The sequence below is a fragment of the Anoplolepis gracilipes genome, chromosome 9 (genome assembly GCF_047496725.1).
Source record: "Anoplolepis gracilipes chromosome 9, ASM4749672v1, whole genome shotgun sequence".
NCBI classification, from domain to species: Eukaryota; Metazoa; Arthropoda; class Insecta; order Hymenoptera; family Formicidae; genus Anoplolepis; species Anoplolepis gracilipes.
The window spans coordinates 8,540,444-8,567,053 of record NC_132978.1 but is presented as its reverse complement, the minus strand read 5'-3'; the positions used below and the strand labels follow the sequence as shown (position 1 = coordinate 8,567,053).

The window sequence follows — 26,610 nt, the reverse complement described above, 5'->3', positions numbered from 1 at the left end:
AAAGTTCATGACGACAGACGACAGGGTCGTCGTGCAATTGATAATCAAATTGGCAAGTGCGATTCAAGGATTGGTGCTCTCGCGAAAGCAGAAAAAAGCAACATTTTGAGGTTTTCCTGCGCGATATTCGCGGTAAGAAAAAAAAAAAAAAAAAAAAAAAAAAAAAAAGAAAACTTGTGTAACTGAAGGAGTTATTAAGAGCGACTCGAGGAACGACGACTGGTATATCCAGGCGCTACGATGGTGGATTACAGCAAATGGAAAAACATCGAAGTAAGAATATGTCGCTCATTTTCCGGGTCCTGCGTTCTTGTGGAATATTCTAGACGCGGAATTGACTCTTGCCGGTTGATTATGTATAATTTTTTATGTCGAAAGCTATCTTATTATATTACTGCTGAAACGTTAATTATTTTGTGATTCAGAGATTGAGAGTTGTACATTTATTGTAAAAATAGAGAATAAAATATTTGTTATATATTTTAATGCGCTATCATATATTGGAAATTACTTAGTGTCTTGATTAATAAGTAATTTTTGTAGAATTATACAGGGTGTCCCCAATTTAAACGGCAAAACTTCGGGATCGAGTAACTAAGACAAAAACTACTTTAGAGATTTGCTCGATTTTGGAGAAAATCACAAAAAATCAATTGCCATTTAAATTGGGGACACCCTGTATAACTGTACGAAACAAAATATAATAACATTGTATATGTATTAGATTTTATACATGAAATTGGTAAATATTCTTATCAGATTTCAGACGATGAAGATGATACACATCCAAACATTGACACCCCATCCTTATTCAGATGGCGTCATCAGGCACGAATTGAAAGAATGGAAGAACGTAAGAAAGAGCAGGAGGAACACAACAGGAAGAAAGCAGAGTATGAACAGATATTTGTTGAATAAATATTCTCTCTATAAAATTAAGTTAATTTATATTTTACTTATTATTTTAGGACATTACAGAAATTAAAGGATACAAAAGAAAAGTTAGCTAAATTAGAAAGTGAACAAAATGATTCAGCTGATTTAACTACATTGAAGAAGGTTCTTCAAGATCTTGAAGAAGAAGAGAAGAAAATTAAACAGAAGGAGGAGGAAATGCAGAAAAAAGAGAGATTAACCCCTTGGAATGTAGATACCATTGGCCAAGATGGTTTTACAAAAACTGTGATAAATACAAAGCCTCTTAGGAAGGATGTCGATGCTGGTTTATCTGATGAAGAAAAGGAGAAACAAATGAAGCAATTTGTTAAAGAGAATGAGAAAAAATTAAAAGAATTTGGCATGCTGAGAAAATACGATGACAGTAAGAAATTCTTGCTGGAGTACCCACATTTGGTTTGCGAAAATACAGCAAATTATTTAGTCATCTGGTGCATTAATTTAGAAATGGAAGAAGTAAGTAGTGTCTTGCAACAGATAGCTTTTAACAGTTGATAATTATCATTAATTCTGTATTGCAATATTTATCATATTTATCGTATTTTCAGAAACACGATTTGATGGAGCATGTTGCTCATCAATGTATATGTATGCAATACATATTGGAATTATCCAAGCAATTGGATGTTGACCCACGAGCGTGTGTTGGATCCTTTTTCAGTCGTATTCAAATTGCTGAAGTAGAGTATAAAAATTCCTTTGATGATGAACTGAGAGCGTTTAAGGACAGAATACGCAAGAGAGCAGCAGAAAAGATAGCTGATGCGGTGAAAGAGGCTGAAGAGGAAGAGAGGAAAGCTCGTCTGGGTCCTGGTGGACTTGATCCGGTCGAAGTGTTCGAAAGTCTTCCAGAGGTAAATAAAAATTTGTTCTGTAATATCAAAGCCGATACTAGATAGGTTCCTTTTTTTTTCATTCTTTCGCTCTTTGTTTCAGTCTTTACGAAAGTGTTTCGAAACGCAAGATATCCCTTTGTTGCAACAAACAATAGAGTCAATGTCGGAGGAAGAGGCGACATATCACATGAAGCGTTGCGTTGATAGCGGTCTATGGGTTCCCGATGCAAAAGCCAAGGAAAAGGAGAAACAACTAAACGCAAAAGAAATACCAGATCTGGAATAACGGCATTTTATTTGATCGCGACTATGTACCACTATCAATACTCAGTGAAAATCAATATCTCAGTTATACAGGAGTATTCTTTACGCATAATATGAAACAGGTACATTAACAATAAAGTTGTCATCTTTGCGAACTTTGACAATGTAATTATTATCTCCATCAGCTTCTTCTTTCATAATCGCAATAATATCGCTTCACGTTGACATGCTATTAAACTGAATTAATTTATATGACTAAACTATTATTTCATAAATAGAAAATTTGACATATATATTTGAAATAAGAATTATTCATTATCACAAATACTAGTGTCAAAGAATGCTATATACTTCTGTTTAGAGTATATGGTTGGTGTTAGTACAAAAATTACCTTCCTATATATATATATATATATATATATATATACACACACACCCATATATGTATATATACCTTGTTAAAATTGCAGTTGATCATTATTTCAATTTTGCACACCTCACTATATTAGCATTGTACTAATCCAAAAACAATATTGTTGTGTAAATAAAAATATATACTTAAAATGTCTCTACAATATTAAAATCATAATATCTTAAATTATTGTTTTAGCTCTCAACTAATTCTGTACATATTTTTATAATATTTTGTATTTATTCTGAGAAGAGGCTAATTTATAAAGAAAGGAATATAAGGAATAATCTACTTATCAAATCAAAAATATCACAATTTACATCAAGTATGTTTCTTTTTTGCTGAATTTATATTGTAGTATATATGATATTGTTTCGATTTATGATATTTTGTTTATTGTGAGCAATTTGTCTTTTAAGTATCTATTGTAACGTTCAACGACATTTAATATTGTTTCTTGCAGTCCTGTCGCTCTCAGTTTTCAAAGTTTCCCGCCATCAAGTTCGAATCTTTGGAGCAGCGAGAATCGAGCACTAGATCGAGCCACGACAGCCTACATATACCGGAAGCTCGGCCAACTCGATCTTTTCCGGTGCGGCGTGTCACAGGCGTATAGGTAATATTTTTCGTCTTACATTATCACTACACAATACGTTAGTTTCATCGACTGCGAGACGGTGTGTTGGCTTTCCATTAAAACGGGCGCGGTTCCTCGTTCAGTCGACATCGTTTTTTCGCCATCGCGACACGTATAATCGGTCGAAAATCGAGAAGAAGTAGCTTCTCGATCTGGCACCATCCTGTCCCGATTTAATGGAAAACCAACGCTCCGTTTGTTACAACGTCTTCGCTTGCGCATTTCGCATGGCGACGTCGTCGTCAACATTCGTAGAGTCAGTCTTCATTTCGTTCGTTCAGACGTCGCCGACGGTTGGTGTGATTCATCCTATCTACCTACGTACGTAACGAGAAGGATTCGAGGTAAAATTAGGAGCGCGGTTCCTGAGTCCTCAAAAATATTCATTCTTTCTTGCACGGGTATGTATTTATAATATTATGTGACGCAGGCGTTTGCAAAAAAATTTTTTTTTCTAGATAGTTCCACGCGAAAATCGCGAAAAGTTTGACAAGACATCCTATTTGAATATTTAGATTATTTCGGTTTGCGACGATTATTTTATACGATTTTCCCCTTTTCATAATCGTGACGCGATTAGAATCAGCTTACAGAGACCTCGTATTTTACTGTATTTGACGTTAAAATTTTAGACATCGATGACACATAAGATTCTCTATCGTGCAATATGTATTTATACAACGAGATCAGTTCGCCCATAACGCGATACTTTTTGAAATTGGGGCTATATAATTTTCCATTTATTTAATAACGCTCATCTCGATCGTAAAAGCTATTTCTGCTCAGTCGATTTTTGAGAAAAAAAAAATTTGCAGAAAATATTTTCGAGAGTGTCAAACTGTTCAGGCCTGCGCCATTTTCTGCAGCTAAGTAATTGCGCATAAAATACATATAACCGAGTGACGAGGTAATGGAAAGAGCGTCGTGACGCACGCATTCTGGGTAAAATCGTTGCTACTGCTCAAAATGGCTGTCGGACGAGTGATTTCCGTTTCAAGGTCCGCGTTCGATATTCGCGTTGGGTTCGTCGTGAGGTAGGGACGCGCGGATCGTCGAATTGACGTGGAAAAAATTTGGAGAAAATTTTTGCCGAATCAATCTATCCCCCATCGCGACATTTGGCATCGCGAAAGTTTCTCAGGTAGATACTTTTTTACGCTTTAATAATTGCTTTTCCGGTCCGCGCACGCACGCACGCACGGTTAAAGGTTCGTACGACGCGTGCGCCACTCGATTCTCCTCTCTCCTCCCAGCTGATCCATCGCCGCCGCGTCCAATGGCCTTCGTCGTCTTTACGTTGTGACGACGGAATTCGCTGCCGAGGGGGAGGATCTGGTGACAAGATGGCGCGCGCGTTGCATGTCGGGACGAGGTCGAGAGGAGGGGGGGGGAGAGAGAAGAAGCGACTCGAGTTCACAAAATGGCGGTGTAGCTAGCAAGTCCGTGACCATACAGTGCACGATACTCGAATAGTTTACCGTGATGTCGGACCGCCGACATTAATAAGGATCTTTTATCGCGGACACGTGTATGCGTGACGGTGCTACGATTGGATTTAGCGTGATTTGCATGCGGATCGTTAAGAATACGAGGGATCGTCGGTTCGACGCGTAGACGGGGACCATGCAGGTGAGTGTACTTTCGAGATACCTGAGATTCAGATGCGATTTTATCCACGTGTCCACGGATTTTCGCGAGAATTGTCATCGCGAACGAAAGGACGATGCGTTTATGCGTACATTTATGCATGCGTGCGAATTGCGCGTCGCCGCCGTGAAGTTGTTTGGAATAGGGGAAAATCGTTGTTGCTCGTATGCGTTTCGGTCTATGATGTTCGACAAAAGTGTCATAAAAATTAGAAAAAATCCTCGTAGCTCGATCGCAAAGGGTTTCTACACATAGGGCGGGGTCCCACGGACCGTCCGGACTCAGGAACTTTACCCTCCTTCGCCACGATTTTTCGCGACTTTACACACTTTTCCAGCCTCTCAATAACCTATAAGGTTTGTTTACGTCGCGTTAACGTGACATTTTTCACAGAAAATATTGTTGTACCATTCTAATTTTCATTGTAAACGATTTCTCACACTTTCCTTCGGCCTGGCGTCACACTTATTCAAAAATCAAAAATGTACCCATTTTTGCAAAATGAGCTTGAATATCGTCGTGTACAGTCTTATATGGTAATCAGGAATGTGCTACACAATTCTTACAGCAATTGTCCATTATTTTAACGCATTTTCATTAGGATAATGTAAGAAATACTCTATAGTTTCAACCTCTAAAAGTCTCAGAGAAATTTTAATTGTAATTTTGCAATTTTAGTGTGTGATTGAGACATGATTGGATCTGTCAAGGGGTTTTATAACCTTTGTGTATGCTGTAAAAGTCTCTACATGCCATTCTTAGAGGCTTTTATAATCATAGATTTCTTTTGCATTCATGTTTCATTATAATCATCATTGTATTATATCATAAAATATACTATATATAATAATAAAGTATATTTTGAATGAAACTACATTGTATTGTGATACGTTTGATTCAATTTGATAATAGATTCATCTTGATATGTCACAAAAAGTAATACTAAAAGAAAATGTATACTTATTAATTATAAATTTCTTTAAAAAAATATATAATTTTTGAGATAGTAACAAGATCAATTAATATACATTGCAAAATTTGGTAAAATTTTAAAATAATACATTTATTATATATGTTTTTGCTGTTATATGTGTATAAAATGTGGAAATCATCATCTTTTGACAGCAGCGCTGTAAAAAGATGTCTTAAATATATAAAAGATGTAATTGTAAGACAAACTCAATAATCATTTAATTATATTTGCATTTGTTTATACTTTATTTTTCTTAATTAACAAAATATATCTGTTAATTATCATAATGCATTAATAAGATTGGACAATCCGAATGAATAAAATCAAAATTGACTAATATTTCTTTAACAATATTCAAGCTCGAATTCTTGTGTCAGTCATAAATTTTTTGATAATACGTTACACACATTATTTTATACATTTAATAAAACTTTATAAAAATATATTATAAATAAAATTATCAATTTTATACTCATATATATATGTTTAACAATGGTTTACAATGTCAACAATGTTATAGTTTATAATCTGGTCTATTTAATGTTTAATCACACGTTATACTATTGATATATGGGTTGATATGTGGGAAAACATAGTATATATTACTAACTTCTGTTACAGAAAAAGAACCAGGAACCCTTACTCTATATTCAATTTATGTAGCTATGCGAATAAAACTCTACATTGATTGCAAAAGAGTTTTACTTTGCTCTCTGTACATTATAATTTAGCATTTTTTTTCAATATATCTGTGACATAGTTATATAAATATTATATTATTATTCATTGATATATTATTCACAGATTTACAGATAGGTGAAATTATGTTATATAATTTTTCTACATATAGTTATAATGTAAATATATTTTATAAAATACTAATACTTTGAATAAAATCATAAATAACATTTTTAGTAGCAAAATTATAGGTAACGTTTTTATTAACAATTATTTAAGATTTATATTGATGAGATTAGTGAATACAGTTATTGTTAGTTATTACACCAATTTACTTTTAATCTTTTAAAAAATAACAAAATAGTATATAACATAGCACACATAGTGTATCATCTGTTATAAATTAAATAGCATATAAACGTGTTATTAATCAAATATATTTATATATACATTTAGATATCTTGGTCATTAATGACCGAGATGTAATTTTATGGAAAAATTTAATAAACATATAAATGTACTGCAATGGCAATTTCTATTATATATTTATTAGTGTCCAGACCTAGATTGAACACCTTTACACACATGTTCCTTCTGTGCGAATTTGGAAATGGCTGCAGTCATGCATTTGTGACAAACATGCAAAATACATTGGAATTTGGAAAAATTTCGTCTACCTATATTTAATCTTGCAAGAATAAACGTGGATAAATAAAAAATTGAATTCATTGAATATAAACAAACAAGGGATTAAATTCATCTGTTAAATACATAAAGAATTTAAAATTAATATGTTAAATATTGCAAGTGTGTATTATTATTTCCTGCTGCTTTATTATTTAAGTTAAAATTATATCAAACAAGTATAAAGAATTATTTAAAGAGTTTCTTAGCAAATTTATGTTGCACTTATGAGAAGACAAAATGGCAGACTACAGTCACAAAATGAAGGCAGTTGCAATAATTGCTGGCAGTAATATTTCTGCAATATTTTAGGCGATTAAAGCAAATAAAAAAGTGGCTGCGCAAGACAATGTTATTTTGTATATAGATCAAAATTATATTGTACAAGTATAAGGCAATTATTTAAGGAGTTTCTCAAGAAATTCGTGTTGCGCTTTCAAGAAGACAAAATGGCAGACGACACAAAATGAAGGACGGACTGTTGGGATGATGAGTTGCTGGCAGCGATATTTCTGCGGTATTTCAGGCGATTTAAAGAAAATGAAAGAGAGGATGTGCAAGAAAATTCGGTTGCTTTTTTAAACTGCGGATTTATTTTGTTATTATAATTTTATCATTGATTTAAAAAAAGAATTTCTTGAAAATTTAGTAATATTTCAAAGTATGGCGATAAGTGATAATTGGGAAATGAACTATTCCAAACAACACATGGCGAGCGATATCTTATGTAAAGATAAAATTAAAATCACATGTAGCCATATTAACTTACAGAAAACATTAGAATCCGAATCCGGTAAGGAAACCGGATCTGATTCGGAGAATGACAGCAAAAGCGATAGCTCCTCTTCCGGGAGCAATAGCGGTTCAGGATCAGGATCTGACAGGTGGGTATAGACTAGATTCGGCTAAAATCCCCTGAAAATCGCAAGACCTGATACAGAAACTTGTATGATTTTATGTACTTTTTGCGCTTGAGAACGTAGAGACGTATCTGATATTTGAAAATTTCCATTAGTTTTATAATAGATGAGTTTGTTTTTATTTTAAAAAAATGAATAAAAACTTTAATTCTGTTTAATTGTGATAATTCTTTAATTTTTATTTGATTGATCAATGGTTATTGTATATTGAGGCAAGTGTTTATTTTATTTAGCATAGAACGGATAGTTTACAATATGTGATATTAATATGCAACAAAGTATAAGAAATTGAACTGAATACAAGTATATATCAGGTTTCTCTTGTGTATAAGGGGGGGGGGTTTATCAGAATTAGTGCCATTCACAGTTAGCTACTTGTGTACTGCTACAGCTTTTCATATAGCTCTAACAACGTTTTAACAATTTTGCTAACTTTATGTACCATTTTTTTTTATTTTGGATTTTTTGTGAGCACTCCTTTTATATATCCTACTTGTGTCATAATGTTTGCTTTCTCGAAAATTATCTGTGCAATGCTAGAAGTTCTATTATTATCTTGTAGCATTACTTGATACTTTTGATCAGTCAATAGTACTTACACATCTGTGTAAAATTATAAAGTTATTAAATACATTTTTTTTTCACACTGTAAAAATAGTGTTTCTAAGTATATCTTTAATCTTGGAAAATTTCATTGCAAAACAATTCATTTCAAATATTCATTTTTATTTTAATTTTTAAGATTTCGACATTTCTTTTGTACTTAATAATATTATGTGTAGAAAAGAGATTTTATATCTTTTATTATAATAATTATGTTTGAAATATGAGTTTTACGTAATAATATATAAATATATAAATATATTTTGTAATATATAAATATATAAATATATTTTGTAATGTATTTTTATCTTTACATCTTATAAAGAATTTACACATTTAGATATTAAACTGTTTAGATTAACACTTGATTATATCTGACATATATCTGCAATGTGTAGATTATTACAAAAATAAAAATTAAATAAAATCTTAGAGCTTTTATATATATCTCTTAATAGATATTTACACGAGCAAAAACTTGGATTACAATATATTTAATAATTGTTAGCAATTTTATATTTACGATTATTTTTTTTTAATTACGTTATCTTAGAGTATATTAATTATCATCTAAATAAGTATATTTCGAAAAAGATTGCGTCCTTGTAAAACGTCCATACATAATTAGTGAAATATTGCCTGGCTGCTAACGCAGTGACTCTAGCTCCTCGAGCGGTTCCGGTTCCGGATCTGGCTCCGATTCAGGAAAGTCAGAGAAGTCGGATGCACCTGCTGCACAAAGTGATAGCTTCCAGAGCAAAAGCTCGAATCACAGCACAGAAACAAAGCTTAGAGTTAAACATGAGTCTAGCCGTGAGTGGGATGAGAATCCTGACATATACGGCATCAGGAGATCCGGGCGTTCCAGGAAGGAGCCCGACAGGCTCGCGACGAATCGCGAGAGCGACAGCGATGGTCGCAAGAAGTTTAAAAAGAAAGGGTAAGTAAAAATATCAAGGGAAAAACCTCGGTATCTAATGATCGATGTATAACTTGACTGGCCGGGTTACTACAATTACAAAAAGTTACAGAACTGTAATGTAAGAGAAATTACAAATTATATGTATATTATTGAATTATATGAAGTGCCATGCTAGTTCAGAGATGATAATCAGTTCATAATTATCACTAGAACCAAATATGATTATTATATGACTATTAGATACAGTTAACCTGTATATTGATCTTTAATTATATCACATTCATTATTATATAAGCTATACATCTTACAATTATGTATCGCTATCATTAGTATTGCTCCGTCAAAATCTCTCGATACATATATTTATGTCTGAAGAATCTGTACGAATTGATTTTGTATCTATGTTTGTGCTAATTTCTGTTTACATTGTTATCATTAGACATATATTTACTATATACAATAAATACATGTTATAACTACACATGTAAATTTATAAATAGTATATCTATAACTTCTCAATATTGATCTTGACATAATGTAGCATAATTTTAATATTTTATTATCTGATAATCAAATATGAATGTAAGAATTTATTGCTACGTTTGTAACACTTTTTTTTTAACACAACAGTCATAGCAAAATTATTTTACTTTTTATTTTAATACATTTTTACATACATTTATAAAGTCTGTTGTACGCTACACATGTATATACATATTTTGATATATAAGCTCATTTATAAGTGTGTATACGTTTTTTCTCTTGGTTTGCACTAATTGGATTTCACTTTGATTTTGCATATAACTTATTACTTTCTGTGCTTATTACACTTTACAATTTACTTCACAATGTGTTTTACTTTCTATATGTTACCTTGAATATATTAAAAACTTAATAGACATAAGTTTTATGTATTGTAAAATGTATGATTCATACAACATTTTCTTAAATTATTATAGCTTTATTTCTTATATCAATTTTAATCATAAATAACAAAAAATAAAAATTGGAAATAAAATTCGAATTTTAATTTTTATATAATTTTTTATAATTATATTTTTTTAATATAAATTATGTCATATGTTTAATTTTGCATTTGTTATTATGTATATAATTTTATATACATATACAGTTTTCTGTATTACATAAAAATTATATAAGAAAATTAAAGTTTAGTAATATCTGATTTAATTAAATTCACATATTTAATAAACATATGACAATTATAGTCACAAATCTATTGATTTTTAAATTTACACATTTTTATACATATGTATGATTTACTCTACTTTTTAGTTCACACAATTCCTGGAATTCAGAGAGTTCAGATTCTGAATCTGACGAAATTGAAAATCGAAGGCCTCCTCCTAGCAAGTCTCTAAACAGACGCGCGGCCCAAAAAGCGAAAGAGAAAGCTAGAGTGCGAAAGAAGCGGATTTCTGAATCATCTGAAAATTCTTCCTTTGATAGTGATGACAATAGGAGGTATATATTAAGAGAAATTAAATAAAAAAGAAGAATGTATATATAAAAATATACATAACAAATTTCGTTTAATTATAATACACTTAATTATCAGGCAAGTCACTAGACGGACTGGTACAGCAGTTAGTTATAAAGAAGAAAGTGAAGAAGGTACTGATAGTGAAGATTTGGTTGAAGTTGACGAATCGAATGCTGCGTCAACAGAACCTGATAATGCAGAAACTATTGAACAAATTTTGGGACAGAGAGTGGGCAAGAAAGGAGGTTGGTTTGTGTTTTACATACATAATTATAATAGTTATACATAATTATAATCAAGATACTAATAAAAAAATTGTAAGTATATACATTACGTAATTATTTGCAGTTACCGGTAACGTGACGACAATCTATGCTGTCGAAGAAAATGGCGATCCTAATCCAGAGGATCTAAATAATGTAGAAACCGAAGTACAATATTGGATAAAATGGAAAGGCTGGTCTCACATACACAATACATGGGAATCGGAAGAATCCTTGAAAGCACAAAAAGTCATTATTAATGTATTTTCTAATCTTTATTAAGTCTTTATGAATTTTTCTTAATATTAGAATTTTTATTAATCCTTATTAGGTAAAAGGGTTGAAAAAGTTAGACAATTTTATCAAACGTGAACGCAGAATGGAACAGATGAAAGAATACGCTGAACCAGAGGAATTGGAATACTTTGAATGTCAATTGGAACTTAAGCAAGATCTTCTGAAAAGTTACAACAACGTTGAGAGGATTATTGGTATAATATTTTGAATTGTACTGATATTTTTATTTTGAGAGAATATCTTAAATTATTATATAAACCATTATACGCATTTTTTTGTCAGCTGAGTATAAGAAACCAGACTCGGAACATCCTGATTATTTCTGTAAATGGGAGAATCTACCATATGCTGAGGCCACATGGGAAGATGGAGCATTGATAGTGAAAAAATGGCCAGAAAAGATAAAGGAATTCCGTGACAGGGAAGATTCTAAAAGAACACCAAGCAAACATTGTAAAGTCCTTAAATCTAGACCTAAATTTTATCAATTGAACGAACAGCCAACTTATATGGGCAAGGAAAAAGATTTAGTATTGAGGGATTATCAAATGGATGGAGTTAACTGGATGATTCACTCCTGGTGTAAGGAAAACAGGTATGCAAGTACTACTCTATTACTTTTGTAATGAGTAATAACAATGTGTTTGAAATTATTATATTTATATTACAATCTATTTTGATTAATTATTAAATCTTTTTGTAGTGTTATATTAGCTGATGAGATGGGTCTCGGCAAAACAATCCAAACAATATGCTTCCTTTATTATCTTTTTCATACGCAACAACTTCACGGGCCGTTTTTACTAGTAGTTCCTCTGTCAACAATGACTTCCTGGCAAAGAGAGATGTCTCAATGGGCACCTGATTTGAATTTCGTTATTTATTTGGGCGATGTTAATTCGCGTAATGTTGTATGTATTATTTTTTACAATTTTTTCTAAAATATTAAATAATTCTAATATATATCTATATATTATATATACTTAATGTATAAACTCTAAGTAAATTTAATATGATCTAATATAAATAATTTAATAATAATTTATAATGTAAAATAAATTGATATAATAAATCTAATAAAACTCGTATTAATTCTTTTCAGATTAGAGAATATGAATGGTGCTATCAAGGATCGAAGAGACTTAAGTTCAATGTCATACTTACGACATACGAGATAGTACTTAAAGATAAAGCACTGTTGGGTGCCTTAAATTGGGCAGTGCTACTAGTGGATGAAGCTCATCGATTGAAGAACGACGATTCTCTTCTGTACAAAGCACTTAGCGAGTTTCACACTAATCATCGTTTGTTGATCACCGGTACTCCATTACAGAACAGTTTGAAAGAGTTGTGGGCTCTATTGCACTTCATTATGCCTACCAAGTTAGTTTCTGTTTACTCGAATTTCTCTATATATAGTATGTAGTACTTCTGATAATATATATAGTGTTTTTCATTTTTTATTTAATTCTTATATTTACATTTACTGCATTATTTTAATATAGATTTGTCTCATGGGAAGAATTTGAGAAACAACATGACAATGCTGCACAAAAAGGATACTCTAAACTACACAAACAATTGGAGCCATTTATCCTGCGCCGAGTTAAGAAGGACGTTGAAAAATCTCTGCCCCCTAAAGTTGAACAAATTTTACGAGTAGAGATGTCGTCCCTGCAGAGACAATATTATAAATGGATATTGACTAAAAATTACGACGCATTAAGAAAAGGCATGAAAGGATCCAGTTCAACGTTTTTGAACATCGTAATTGAATTAAAAAAATGTTGCAATCATGCTTTCCTTACAAAACCGATCGAGGCAGAAAGAGAGAAGGGCAATGAAGATTATTTGCAGACACTTATTCGCGGTTCTGGGAAATTAGTACTTCTAGATAAATTATTAGTGAGATTGCGTGATACAGGACACAGAGTATTAATATTCAGCCAAATGGTCAAGATGTTAGACATTCTTGGTGAATATCTGCAAAAGAGACATTTTCCATTCCAAAGATTAGACGGCAGTATAAAAGGGGAATTGAGAAAACAGGCATTAGATCACTTCAATGCTGAAGGATCACAGGATTTTTGTTTCTTATTATCGACGCGAGCTGGCGGTCTTGGCATTAATCTTGCCACCGCAGATACTGTGATAATTTTCGATTCTGACTGGAATCCGCAAAACGATTTGCAGGCCCAGGCTAGAGCGCACCGAATAGGACAAAAGAATAAGGTGCGATTGCAATTGTCTCTAATTTGATGCTCATTTGTATCAATTTTCGAACAACTTCAATCTTATAACCCGATTTATATTGCGTATAGGTCAATATTTATCGACTGGTTACCAAAAAATCAGTCGAGGAAGAAATTGTGGAACGTGCAAAGCAGAAAATGGTCTTGGACCATTTAGTGATACAGCGAATGGATACAACTGGAAGAACAGTATTGGATAAGAAGAATGCAGGGACCAATAACAATCCATTTACCAAAGAAGATTTAACTGCTATTTTAAAATTCGGTGCGGAGGATCTGTTTAAAGATGAAGAAGACGGAGACGAGGAGCCAGCTGTAAGTTTATTGTTGTCTTTTACATTTTCTAATTAACGTTAATGCAGAACTGTTTAATTCGAAATAATATGATATATTCTATTATATAATACTTATAACATTATATAATAATATTATCAACTTTGAATATAATTGTAAATAAATGATTTATTATATATTTCACGGAATGTTTTGCGCAACAATTTTTTCCTTAGTAATTTACTGTAATACATTTTTATCTCCAAAAGTTTCTATTTTAAATCAGTTGATTTTCTCTAATTGTAAGTAGGATTTTCTTGTTGAATTATTTTTCTCCACTCATTATATTAAACAACATAATTATATTAAAATAAAAGAGTAACTAAAAGAAAGAACATATAATGCATATTTTTATTTTGCATAAGTATAAGGATTAGAATTAAAAGAAAATCTTAAAGAAACTCCAGTCTAAACATTTATGAATTTCTGTACAATTAGTGCGATATTGATGAAATACTAAAAAGAGCCGAAACAAGAGACGAAGCACCGACGACGGTTGGCGATGAATTGTTATCTGCTTTTAAAGTCGCCAGTTTTAAACCTACTTTTGAGGAAGATTTAGAACCTTCTAATCAGCCGAATGATAACGACGATGAAAGTAAGGACTGGGTAAGCATCTTTTTTTTATTCTTTATCTCTCTTTTTTTTTTTTACTTTTTAATCTTAAATATTTTTAATATCTGAATGAGTAAACTGTTTATACTAGAATTACAAGTTTTTGTGAAGAAAAATTGTTATTTATTTAACATTGTCTTACTCTTTAGGCTGAAATTATTCCGGAGAACTTTAGAAAAAAAGTAGAAGAAGAGGAGAAGTCGAAGGAAATGGAGGATCTTTATTTGCCACCAAGAAGTCGGAAAACACTTCAGCAAATTAATCAGAGCGAAGGTATGTACTTTTATGATACAAACTTGCACTTTTTTTGTAAATGTGAAATATATAAAAACAAAAGCAAATGCTATACTTAAAGGAAAAGGCAGAAAACGCAAAAAAGTACAGGATGACAGCGAAGAAGATGAGGAGTCGGATAGCGAGGCAGAAGGTAGCGACGACGAAAGACCCAAGAAAAGAGGTAGACCGAGAATCTTGCCACGCGAACACATCAAGAGTTTCACGGATGTTGAGGTTTGTAACAAGTTTTATTTTATGCAAAATTATTCTTTTGTTTCTATGTTCTTTAATATAATAATTTTCCGCAGATACGAAGATTCGTCAAAAGTTACAAGAAGTTCCCGGCACCTTTGAAACGGTTGGAGGACATCGCGGCTGATGCTGATTTACAAGAGAAACCAATGTCGGAATTGCGTTTCTTAGGCGAACAATTAAAATCTAGATGCGACATGTGCTTAATGGAATTCGAGAATATGGCAAAGGAGAATAAAACTGAAGAAGGCAAGGGGCCCGGTCGTAAGAGGGGACCTACTTTCAAGATGGGTAATGTTATGGTAAACGCGAAATCATTCTCGGCCGCGGTTAAAGAACTTGAGCCTTTGGAACAAGCTTTGCCATCCGATCCCGAGCAACGCGCCAATTGGCATCTTGACATTAAGTAAGTTTAAAATTTAAATCAGTTGTATCTTTTTTATGTCGAGCTAGATTTAAAAAAATCGAAATAAGTAATATGAAAAATATCAAATACAGAATATTTTTAAAGAGATTTTGATTTTAGGTCGAAACCAGCAAACTTTGATTGCGAATGGACTTCCGAGGATGATTCAAGATTATTAAGGGGTATATATCAACATGGTATGGGTTCGTGGGAAGCGATAAAAATGGATACTAGTTTGGAACTGGGGGATAAGATCTTCCCTAATGGCAATAAAGTACAACTCAAACGTGTGAATGCACGCGCGGAATATCTTCTCAAGATTTTAAAGAAACAAATTGATCTTAAATTAGGAGTGGTAAGGTCATTTTGCATACGACATATTAACGAGTGTATTTTTATTTGTCCTTTTATTTTTCAACAGGATTATGTCTTTCTCCTACAATTAGAAACTGAATATGAGGTAACACCCTTACTCTTCTCCATCCATTTATTCCTTCCCATACCTTGACAATAATCTTGAAAAAAAGTGTGACCTATGAAATATTAATATATATTTAAATGTGTGAGGATCTTTATGCTAGAATAGCTGTTAAACATTTAAATTTTTTTATACTTTATTTATAATTTACATTACTACATAAAATGTATTCTGTTTATTGTTTATTGTATGTAAGTTAAACAATTATTTCAGACACGAATGAGAAAACCAAGGAAGCCCAAAGAGATGAAAACAGCAATCACTAAAGAGATTGTAGAAGATAACGACACTTCTGGTGATGAAACTAAAAAATCAAAATCCAAAAATGATAAAGTGAGTTTTAAAAAAGAGAGATTAGTTTTTTATATTTTGTAAGTTTAATGCTCACATATTTATCTATATGTTTCACTATTATAGTCTGAAATTAAGAAAGAAGAAGATACTGTTATAAAGAAAGAGGTCAAAGATGAAATAGATGATTTATCTGACGACAAGAAAAAAGATAAGAAAGTTAAAAAGGAGAAGAAAGAAAATAAGAAAGCAAAGAAAAATAAACAAGCTGCAGGTCCTATGCATTTTACTGCGAACAATGAACCAAGGGCTGTTGATGTAATTGGAGAATTGGATCCTGCGATATTTGATGAGGTTAATGTCATTTTTTTAACAAGTTTAGCTTGTACTTTTCTTCAAGTCTGTATATACCGACTATATAAAATGTATATGAAAAATAATTAAAACAAAAAATTTGTATATTATGTATTGTATGAAATAATAGTATTATATTTTCTCATACAGTGTAAAGAGAAGATGAGACCAGTAAAAAAAGCATTAAAGGCTTTAGATACCCCAGATATGTCTTTGAGCGAGGAGGAACGAGTTGCTCGTGCGCGTCGGTGCCTCTATCAAATTGGAAACCATATCAATACATGTCTTACGGAATATAGAAACCCTGAACAAACTAGTGAATGGAAAAGTAACCTTTGGTATTTTGCTTCAAAGTTCACAAACTTTAAAGCGAGAAAGCTTTATAGGATGTACAAGAACTTGGTAAAGCAAGGTGGCGATAGTAATGGCGGTACTACGTCGAGTCCCGACAAAAAAGAGGATGCTTCCAATACTACGAAGGTAATAATAATAATAATAATAATAATAATAATAATAATACGAAGATAATACTGGATCCAATTTTTTTAGTTTTTCTTATAGAAAATATAACAGATTTAAATTGTAATTTTTGTTTTATTTATTAGAAACATAATGAGAGGTCATCTCACGATAAACAACAAGCGGACAGTAGTAGCGGTAATAAGGACAGCAGAATAACGAAACGTAAAATAGACGATGTTGAGGAGAATTCAAATAGCAGTACACAAAGTAAGAAACAGAATATTTCTGCTGTCAGCAGCAATGTCAGCAGCACGTCCACAGTTACTATCGGTGCTATTACCATTACTCCTATAACATCAACGCCAAATTCCACATCAAGTACCACTAATAGCGCAGAAGCATCACGACATAAAGAGCAAAAAGAATCGAAGCATAAAGATATGAAAAGAGATAGAGAGCGAGACAGAGATAGAGGACACAACGACAGGGGTATGGATAGGATAAGCGGAGGAAAAGACGACAGGCTTAGGAGAGACAGTGGAGGATACAATATGGGGCATTATAGTGGCAGCAGGGACGACGATCATTGGTTATCCAGAGATGGAAGAGACATGAGAGACGGCAGGTATGGGTAAGATCATTTTATTTTACATATATAGATATATATCATGATATTAAAAGACAAGTATATATTCCAGAATATATATATAAATTTATATTTTTACATTTATAGTTTAATCTTCGTTGTTTAATTTAACCTTAATATAAAAATACTTAAGAGTATCAAGTGTGCGGTATTGAATAGAAATTACTATTTATATTAATTGCTTTAACTGTGTTATAATTTTGCTTTCCGACAGATTCGGAGATCACAAACGCGACCGCTTCGACATTTATGGCCGAATGTCTGGCGGTTATCACAGAGACAGGGACAGGGATCGAGATCGTGGTATGCACATGAATGACAAGAGAAGGTGGGTAGTAATGATCTTTATTTAATCTCATTTACAAATCTAATTTGTAATCTGTACACGTGAAATTAAATAAACGGATTTTCAGTGATTATTACCGATATTCATCGGGGCCGCCGAGTTACGGATATAATCCAGGTAGTTATGGCAGTAGCAGTGGTGGCGGTGGTTATCCTCCAACAGATATTGCACCGGGTCACTTCAGAGGTCGTGGATATCCAGGAGATGGCTATTCCGGTGATTGGCGACCGAATAAGGATTATAGGCGAGACTATGATAGGAGGCCACCACCACCAAACGCCAACTCCTAGTGCTTCTTTTCTCTTCGGTTGTGATACGGTAGCAGTACCGTCTTATGTATGATTTTGAATGAAAGTTGGTTATACGTGTCTCTAAGTGTAAGAAATGGTGATAAACGCGCCGTGCACGGTGTTTTTGTGACATGATGGTTCATATATATGTATATATATATATATATATATATATATTAAAAATCTTGATACTGTGGCGCATTGGTTGCTATAGAATACTCTAAAATACTAAACGGAATGTATTCTAAACACTCCAGAGCATTGATGGCGTCAATTGAATCGTATATTTTCTGCCTGAATATTTTTTTGTTATAATAAATAAACTGCTTCCGCGCTTTGCGCATATATTTTGCATTTTCGATATTAATTATATACATAAATATGTACGTAAAATCATTTATAGTTTGCGCACACGATCGTAAGGGTTCAATTTCCACGATGACTTCGTTTAACCTATCATTACAATTTATTCTGATTTTTGATGATGCCGACATTATCCAACATTTGAATACATTTACAATTAAATCAAACTGGACATGGTATAACGCAATATTTACAAGAAATTGTACAAATTGTTTTATTACAGTCAAATTTTATAGAAAAGATTGAATATGTACTACAAAGAAATACAGTTGTACCTAATTGCTCGATTTGATTAGGTAATATATATATATATATATATATCAATCTATTTTGCTTGACAAAATATTGGCAACAAAGGGACATTCATATATTAATTTAATATTTACTGAAATTAATCTACATGCAAATCAAATACAAATCAAATATAATTCAGGATATTATTTTTACATTTGTTCCCTTCTAATGTTTATGATTCGTAGAAAATAGAAATAAACAAGAATGTTTTTGCCTTTATCATTTTATGATACAATAGTTTTATAATTTAAACTTATGAAACCAATGTGACATATGTAAATATTAGTGTAAAATTGACATAAGCTGATAGTTATATTTTGTTCATATTCAAAGTATTGAGTTATATTAAATGCATGATTTTCTTTAGGTTTTTTTGACTAACATAAAATTGAATTATAAATCTTCTCATATCCCATTAAGATTCCGAAACGTCTCCTCCGAGGAAAATTTTACTCGATGGTTGTTTCGAAACCATTTCGAACGTTTTCGATCTATTACTTAGTAAAATTTTCCTCGGTTTCGGAACGTACCTAAACAAAGTAGCGTAATGTTGCATTAAGTATAATTCAATAATTCGTTACAAACGGAATAAAACTATCGGTTTTATCTAACATATTTACAGTATGTCACATTTTTCATAGGTTTAAGTTAAAAAACTATTGTATCATAAAATAATAAACACAAAAATAGTATTTTTGCTTATTTTATTTTCCTTAAATCAAAATGTCGGAAGAATATGGAAAAAAAATACGGTCTGAATTATATTTTTATTTTGATTCGCATGTAATGTTAACAATTAAATGTAAATGGACACGTAGGTGCAATGTCTAAAATTGTACAAATTGTTTTATTGATCATTATCATAAATTTTTTATAAAAAAAGATTGAACATATATTAAATATATATTAAATAAATATTCCAAAGAAATACAATTATATGAAATTGTTCGATTTGATCGGGAAATATATATCGATCTATTTTGCTTGATAAAATATCGGCAGCAAAGGGACAATTCGTACATTTATTTAGTATTCATTGAAATTACCTATATACAAATCAAAACAGAAATATAATTCAGGCTGCACTTTTTTTCCACAGTCTTCTGACGTTCGTGATTTAAGGAGAATATAAATAGACAAGAATACTATTTTTACGTTCATTATTTTATGATACTAATAGTTTTTTAATCTAAACCTACGAAACCAATGTGACATAATGTAAATATTAGTATAAGATAGTTATATTATGTTTATATTGAACTATTGAATCACATCTAATGCAGCATTACGCTTTCTTTATTTAATAGGATATGAGGAGATTTACAACTCAATTTTGTGTTAGTTAAAAAAAAGAAAAGAAAATTATATGTAAAGGGTTTTATATTATCTGTAATTGGAAATCTTTTTTGTGTAGAATATATATATTCATATATTTTTAGTTCAAAGAGTTTCGACAGATTTCGAAGAAACATTTATAGGGATAATTAACCATGTTTGCTCTAATTAATAAAGAACAGCTAATAATTTCTGTACGTCTTCTGAAATTTTATATTCGTAAAAAAAAAAAAAGAAAAAAACAATTGAAAGTCGGACTCTTATCGCAATTATAGTTTTTATGAGAAAAAGAACAATGTATGTGTGTATGTATGTACATACGTACGTACGTTTATGTGTATATGTGCGCGCATGCATGTGTATTCTTGTAGATTTTTCGTAAATGAAAATGTATGTTATCCTGTATAACTCAAGATTATCGAGATTATATGCTGAAAACTATCTTTAGCATATACAAAATAAATTATTTTATATATATTTTATGCTCGTCAAACTGCAATTATTGTGTGCATTTGTGTAAATAATAACATGTATTTAGTAAGCAAAAGAATATTCGCGATTATACAGATTCATATTAACCAGTTCACTGGTAAACTTGAAATCAACTTTGTGCCAAAACTGGTGAGAACGAATAATTTCGTGTTTTACATTCTTCAGTCAACGACTCAAAAACATAGATGCGTAATAAAAATCTATTAAAAGTTGGCAGAGCTCATATATCTGTTGGAAATTGGCAGAGCCATTACCAGTTGCGGCATGATTTTCTTTTTTGCCTATATATGAGTCATTATCAATAAACTGGTTAATATGAAAGAAAAATGCTAATTCATCTTTTAATCACCTTTAGAGACAGGATAATATTATTCATTGAATGATGAAAATTTATACTCTTAGATTTTCATTTGCGAAATAATGTTGAAATAAAAATAATGAACTGTTTCTAATTTATTATATTAGTGGCCGATGAAAAAACAGCGATGAGAACGATTACAAAGTAAAGAAAGAAAAGAAAAAGATACATTGTAAATATTCAAAGATTAAAATAAATTTAAATGATATGTATAGCGAAATAGTTTATAATCATATTAAGATATATGTAAAGCGATTATAACAACGTATTTTATCTATTGTAGATTATTCAGCGTTTCTGAAAATATATCTGCAGAAAAATTTTTCATGGTATAATTGTGAGCGTCATTTATGTTTCTACGAGAAATAGTATTATTTCAATTCTTTAAGATATTAAAAAAACTTTAACAAATAGCTATATAGTTTATAAAATGTAAAAACTAATTATAGGATAAAAGTGAGGCAGCTGAAATCATCAATAATTGTTTTTATTTTGTCTTTAATTTGTATCAAAGTTTTTATGGTGTATCAGTTTTAATCGTATAACCTCCAGCATTTATTAACGGAGTGAATATTCATTAACTTATATGATTTATTAAGCTTGTTTTTACTGATTATTTCTTTGATGAATTTGAATTCTATAATTTTTGTATCAATTTTATAATTCACGCAATTTGCATGATGCGTAAATATAAATAATATGAATTTATGTAAGAATTCATCTAATTTTTATTTTTTATTTAGAAAATAATCGATATATCTAATATGTACTCGCAGTAGCGGCAGCTGGCGGCAATTAAATGCGCTATGTCATGTCTTAAGTGTGCCTATTTTCAGTATATGTTTTCAGGAATGTCAGCTCATGCCCATGATATCATCGGCACGATGAGGATGCCATTTTTTATGTGTCTGTCAATAAGTCGATAGTCGATACCAGACAGCCAACATTTTCTCAATGTATATCGCTGCAGACTGCAGACACGTATGCGTTCGGCTAACATTTATTACTTTGTGCGACGCAGTTACATTTTTGAAGAAAACTCACAATTGTTAATTCGCTTTAATCAAGGTATTGTATTTCGTGCATGTAAGTTTAATGAGCACGCAATTGATAACTTTTTAAATTTAAATTTTTTTTTATATGTCGTATGTAACCGGACGTGTTACTGGCAAAAGAATTTCTGTTGAAAGACGAGTTGTAAAACTTCAGAAAAATTGTCTGAACAAAGTCCAAATTGTGTTTAATTATAATTTATAAAATCGTCATTTACATTTTATCATACATTATATAAAATATGATCGTAGATTACTGGATTGGATAATATTTACATTTACAGTCGGACCTCATCCTACGACATTTTCGGTTCGAAATCTTTCCCTTAAATCTCTGATCCTACGACAAAAATTTGAGAGTGGAGGTATAATTCCCCTTTCGCTGTCGTAGCATGAGAGGATTTTTTGTCGTAGGATAAGAGGTCCGACTGTATAAATATTTTAAAATACGTTAAAAATTTTATTGTTATAACTTTTTAACAATATCTCTTTCGTTATTTTTAGTATATTTCGTATTAATTCAGAATTTTTTTATGTTAATATCATCTTAAATTATCTACTTTTTCTATTTTTTATCTTTTTTATTTGTTTTTTTTGTTTCAGAATATATATTATATTTTAATAGATATTTCTTAAATTTTTTAAAAATTTTCTTACTAATATGTAAGCCTACTGTCATTAGCTACAGACAGATATATGTAGATGAGCAAAAAAACATTACTGAATAGAATTTGAATAACTTAGTAATAATGTAGTTACATAAAGATTCAGGTTTGATTTTCCTAGTCTATTTATATTTGTACTAGATATTTTTGTTATTCTTATGCCTCTAAATAAAAAAGAAAAATTTTTGTTAAATAAAAAAACTAAAAAGTTATTTTACTAATAAATATTATTGTTTTGCTGCAGATTAATTAAAAAAATGGCGAACGATCGTTTGGACATAGTAATATTTGGTGCTACTGGATTTACTGGAAAATATGTAGTAAAAGATGCAGCACGTTTCTGCAAGGAGCACAAACTGACGTTTGGTGTTGCTGGTCGTAGGAAGGAAGCTTTGGAAGCGGTTATTAAGGAATTTGCCTCAGATATTGGTAAAATTAAATTTATTATGTTTTTACTTTTTAAGACTTAAAATTTCAGATTTAAATTTAATTATTTCAAGATCTGATAACATCTATCTAGATCATCTTCTATATTATTATTGATAATATTTATTATATGTTACACATTTTTTTTTAGAAGATATACCTGTTATTTTGGCTGATGTAAAGGATGACGAGTCTCTTACAAAAATGACAAAACAAGCCAAGATAATTATTAATTGTTGCGGCCCATATAGATTTTATGGAGAACCAGTCGTTAAGGCTTGTATTGCTACTTGTACTCATAGTGTTGACGTCACTGGCGAACCACAGGTAATACATAGCTTTACAACGAATATTATAAAAACTATTCATTTATATGTTGATATTTTAAATATTTTACAGTACATACAAACAATGCAATTGAAATATAACAAAGCAGCGCAAGAAGCTGGTATTTATATAGTGAGTGCTTGTGGCTTTGATAGTATTCCTTGCGATATGGGAATTATTTTTACACAGCAACAATTTGGAGGAGAAGTGAATACTATTGAAACATATCTAAACGTGTGGACAACTAATAAAAATGTGAAAGGGTCTATTATTAATTATGGCACTTGGGAAAGTCTGATACATGGTGTAGCTAATGCAAGTGAATTACGAGCATTGCGTACAAAATTATACCCTACTAAATTACCCGAATACACACCAAAACTGAAATCAAAGTATGAATCTTGTTTTTCAAATATTTTATGTATGTATGTATGTGTATGTGTGTGTGTGTGTGTGTGTGTGTGGTATTTTTAATATGTTTATATTAATGTACATATCATATAGATGAAGATAAGTAATGCTCTAGAAGTAACATTATGATAATAAGCGTGCATTATTATTTCTTATTACAAAAACAATCGAAGTAAAGATGAAGATGAAAACAATTATTTTATTATTTTTTATATATTTCATTTTTTGCAATTTGTATATATTTTAATTTTTGCAATTTTTATTTATTGCAGGATACTACATAAAAGTGATGTTTCTCAAGGATGGTCAACTCTATTTTTGGGTGGCGATCGTAGTATTGCTATGAGTACACAACGATTCTTATACGATAAATATAAAGAGAGACCTGCACAAGTGCAAACTTATGTCACATTTCGGTCAGTATTGTATTAGAAATGTTGCAAATATTGGAAAGTAATTTGTGTATTAATGTATTTTTTTCACATTTTTATCAGATCTCTCTTTACTTTCATAATGATTGCCATTTTTGGTATGATTTTCGGCTTAATGACTCGCACAACATTCGGTTGTAATTTACTCCTGAAAGTATGTATGAGTGTATTTGTAATTATACTATAAAAGTATAATATGTGTAATATATCCATAAATTACATTTTACATGAAAGTAAGGTATCAATCAAACGTAATGCTTACAGTATCCGGCTCTATTTTCATGCGGTTTGATAAGCCACGAAAGCCCAAAACCAGAAGCGCACGAAAAAACACGTTTTTCTGTAACATTCAAAGCCCTGGGATGGACTGAAAAATTGGCTGAACCTACAGATAAACATACAAATCCACCTAATAAAAAAGTAATTACAAAATGCAGCTTTGTTTCTGCATATAACATAACTAGCATTGCAGCTATTCTATCGGCATTTACAGTTCTTAAGGAAGCTGACAAAATGCCTGACAAGTAAGTGATTCATCAGTTAACAATGTGTGTGACTCTCCATTCCAATTTAATTAATTTAACTTTAATCTTATTCTTATCAATTATATTTTTACAGTGGAGGAGTGTTTACACCTGGTGCTGCATTCGGTAAAACTTCTTTGATCGAGCAATTGAATAAACATGATATTAAATTCGAGGTGATATCATCCATCGAAAAGTAGAAATTTCAAAAGATTTTAGACACTTTCTTTGAATATATTTTTGGTGAAGGTGAGGATATAGTGGAATTTTTTTTAATGCACTTTGTGTAACCAGATTTGCATTATATATTATATTTTTATAGCTTTTGAGCAAACTTGTTACGCTTTACATGCATATTCCATAATGCTTTAAGAGAACCAAAAATTATATTTAATTGCATTTATCTATATATCTTATAATAGACGAACTAACAAATTTTGAAATAATTATGCATAATACGTATGTTAAGATTGAGATAATATAACATTTTAATATGTGGAATTTATATCATGAATATTTTAATATATGGAAAATTAAAATTATTATTACATTTTATGATTACATTCATAGGAGCAAATTTTTTTACCATATGAAACTAATACTATTCCAGAGTATGCATTCCATAATTGAATTATAATTAAAATCGTCATTGACATTTAGGAAAATCAAAAATAATATCATTAATGAATGTTCATTTTTAGAGTTTTACTTTTTGATAACTGTAAGTGAAAGAAAGGTAATACATTTTTTAAAGTCAATAGATTGTAGCACCAAGAATTCATCGCGACATACTAGAATTATTCAGACATTTCAACATGCGTTTTACGTCATAATAAAATACGTCAGAAATTGGTTGTACAGGGAGGAATATTGCCGTTGACTAAATTCTTTCCCACAATCCTTATCACGAGGTAGGCTGTTTATGGATACAACAGGAATACCATGTGATAGGTAAAGAGACGGAGAGAAAAAGGAAAAGAGTCAAAGAGAGAAGGAGATGGAGAGAGACGGTCGCGCATATATACAGTTTCAGAAGGATTTATGGGTGACGTTCATTCCCGCCGCCGCCGTTCGGTTTAATTCCAGTCCAGTCTCCAGTTTCGCATCAGTCGCGTTCCGTCCGTCCTGATTAATGTGCACGCGTCGGGACGCTCCTCCGCGCGTCCGATCAGTCATCGCATGCGGTGCCGGCTTCTCGTTTCGTCGTTTTTTCTTTCCTTCATTTGGCACGTGTTCGCTTTGCGATCCATAGACACGCGTGTCTCACGCCCGCGGATCTTTTCGAATCATTTCTTCGTTTATGCCACGACAAACATTGCTCCTTCTTCCGTCGT

The 26,610-nt window shown here is 31.3% G+C and overlaps 2 protein-coding genes across 11 annotated transcripts; both read left to right on the top strand.

The window, feature by feature from the left end:
* The first annotated feature begins 15 nt into the window (after nucleotides 1–15).
* On the top strand, nucleotides 16–21,067 carry Chd1 (chromodomain-helicase-DNA-binding protein 1). Of its 7 annotated transcripts, XM_072899786.1 has the most exons (27): nucleotides 16–273; nucleotides 760–893; nucleotides 969–1,413; nucleotides 1,506–1,811; nucleotides 1,894–2,025; nucleotides 7,860–7,972; nucleotides 9,267–9,551; nucleotides 10,830–11,018; nucleotides 11,113–11,282; nucleotides 11,386–11,549; nucleotides 11,632–11,791; nucleotides 11,880–12,192; nucleotides 12,301–12,508; nucleotides 12,700–12,980; nucleotides 13,103–13,829; nucleotides 13,919–14,164; nucleotides 14,621–14,791; nucleotides 14,947–15,070; nucleotides 15,153–15,307; nucleotides 15,382–15,731; nucleotides 15,852–16,086; nucleotides 16,423–16,542; nucleotides 16,627–16,854; nucleotides 17,005–17,334; nucleotides 17,460–17,947; nucleotides 18,177–18,290; nucleotides 18,376–21,067. In XM_072899786.1, exons 1-27 carry the CDS (start codon nucleotides 241–243, stop codon nucleotides 18,596–18,598), a joined length of 6,444 nt encoding a protein of 2,147 aa, XP_072755887.1. In that variant the 5' UTR covers nucleotides 16–240; the 3' UTR covers nucleotides 18,599–21,067. The 7 variants fall into 7 exon arrangements, 5 of the variants coding, with proteins under 5 accessions (XP_072755887.1, XP_072755884.1, XP_072755885.1 ...); XM_072899783.1 differs by lacking the exons at nucleotides 16–273; nucleotides 760–893; nucleotides 969–1,413; nucleotides 1,506–1,811; nucleotides 1,894–2,025 and adding exons at nucleotides 2,669–2,794; nucleotides 2,933–3,085; nucleotides 3,388–4,735; XM_072899784.1 differs by lacking the exons at nucleotides 16–273; nucleotides 760–893; nucleotides 969–1,413; nucleotides 1,506–1,811; nucleotides 1,894–2,025 and adding exons at nucleotides 2,669–2,794; nucleotides 2,933–4,735 and having other exon boundaries at nucleotides 17,460–17,941.
* Nucleotides 21,068–22,319: 1,252 nt separating this feature from the next.
* LOC140669729 (saccharopine dehydrogenase-like oxidoreductase) lies at nucleotides 22,320–25,837 on the top strand. Of its 4 annotated transcripts, none has more exons than XM_072899790.1 (9): nucleotides 22,323–22,508; nucleotides 23,402–23,586; nucleotides 23,735–23,910; nucleotides 23,983–24,302; nucleotides 24,594–24,737; nucleotides 24,816–24,906; nucleotides 25,017–25,276; nucleotides 25,371–25,525; nucleotides 25,599–25,837. In XM_072899790.1, the coding sequence occupies exons 2-8, from the start codon at nucleotides 23,415–23,417 to the stop codon at nucleotides 25,474–25,476; spliced, it is 1,269 nt and encodes a 422-aa protein (XP_072755891.1). In that variant the 5' UTR covers nucleotides 22,323–22,508; nucleotides 23,402–23,414; the 3' UTR covers nucleotides 25,477–25,525; nucleotides 25,599–25,837. The 4 variants fall into 4 exon arrangements, with proteins under 4 accessions (XP_072755893.1, XP_072755891.1, XP_072755889.1 ...); XM_072899788.1 differs by adding an exon at nucleotides 23,096–23,263 and having other exon boundaries at nucleotides 25,371–25,837; XM_072899792.1 differs by having other exon boundaries at nucleotides 22,320–22,508; nucleotides 23,738–23,910; nucleotides 25,371–25,837.
* Nucleotides 25,838–26,610: the final 773 nt, after the last annotated feature.

Bases quoted from the DNA above. Each gene is read 5' to 3' on its own strand.
- Chd1 (XM_072899786.1), top strand. From the start codon at position 241: ATGGTGGATTACAGCAAATGGAAAAACATCGAA. The intron at 2,026-7,859 runs GCCAAGGAAAAG...ATTAACTTACAG, and splicing joins TATGGGTTCCCGATGCAAAA to AAAACATTAGAATCCGAATC. The intron at 15,071-15,152 runs GTATGTACTTTT...CTATACTTAAAG, and splicing joins GCAAATTAATCAGAGCGAAG to GAAAAGGCAGAAAACGCAAA.
- LOC140669729 (XM_072899790.1), top strand. From the start codon at position 23,415: ATGGCGAACGATCGTTTGGACATAGTAATATTTGGTGCTACTGGATTT. The intron at 24,303-24,593 runs GTATGAATCTTG...TATTTATTGCAG, and splicing joins ACACCAAAACTGAAATCAAA to GATACTACATAAAAGTGATG. The intron at 24,738-24,815 runs GTCAGTATTGTA...CATTTTTATCAG, and splicing joins CAAACTTATGTCACATTTCG to ATCTCTCTTTACTTTCATAA.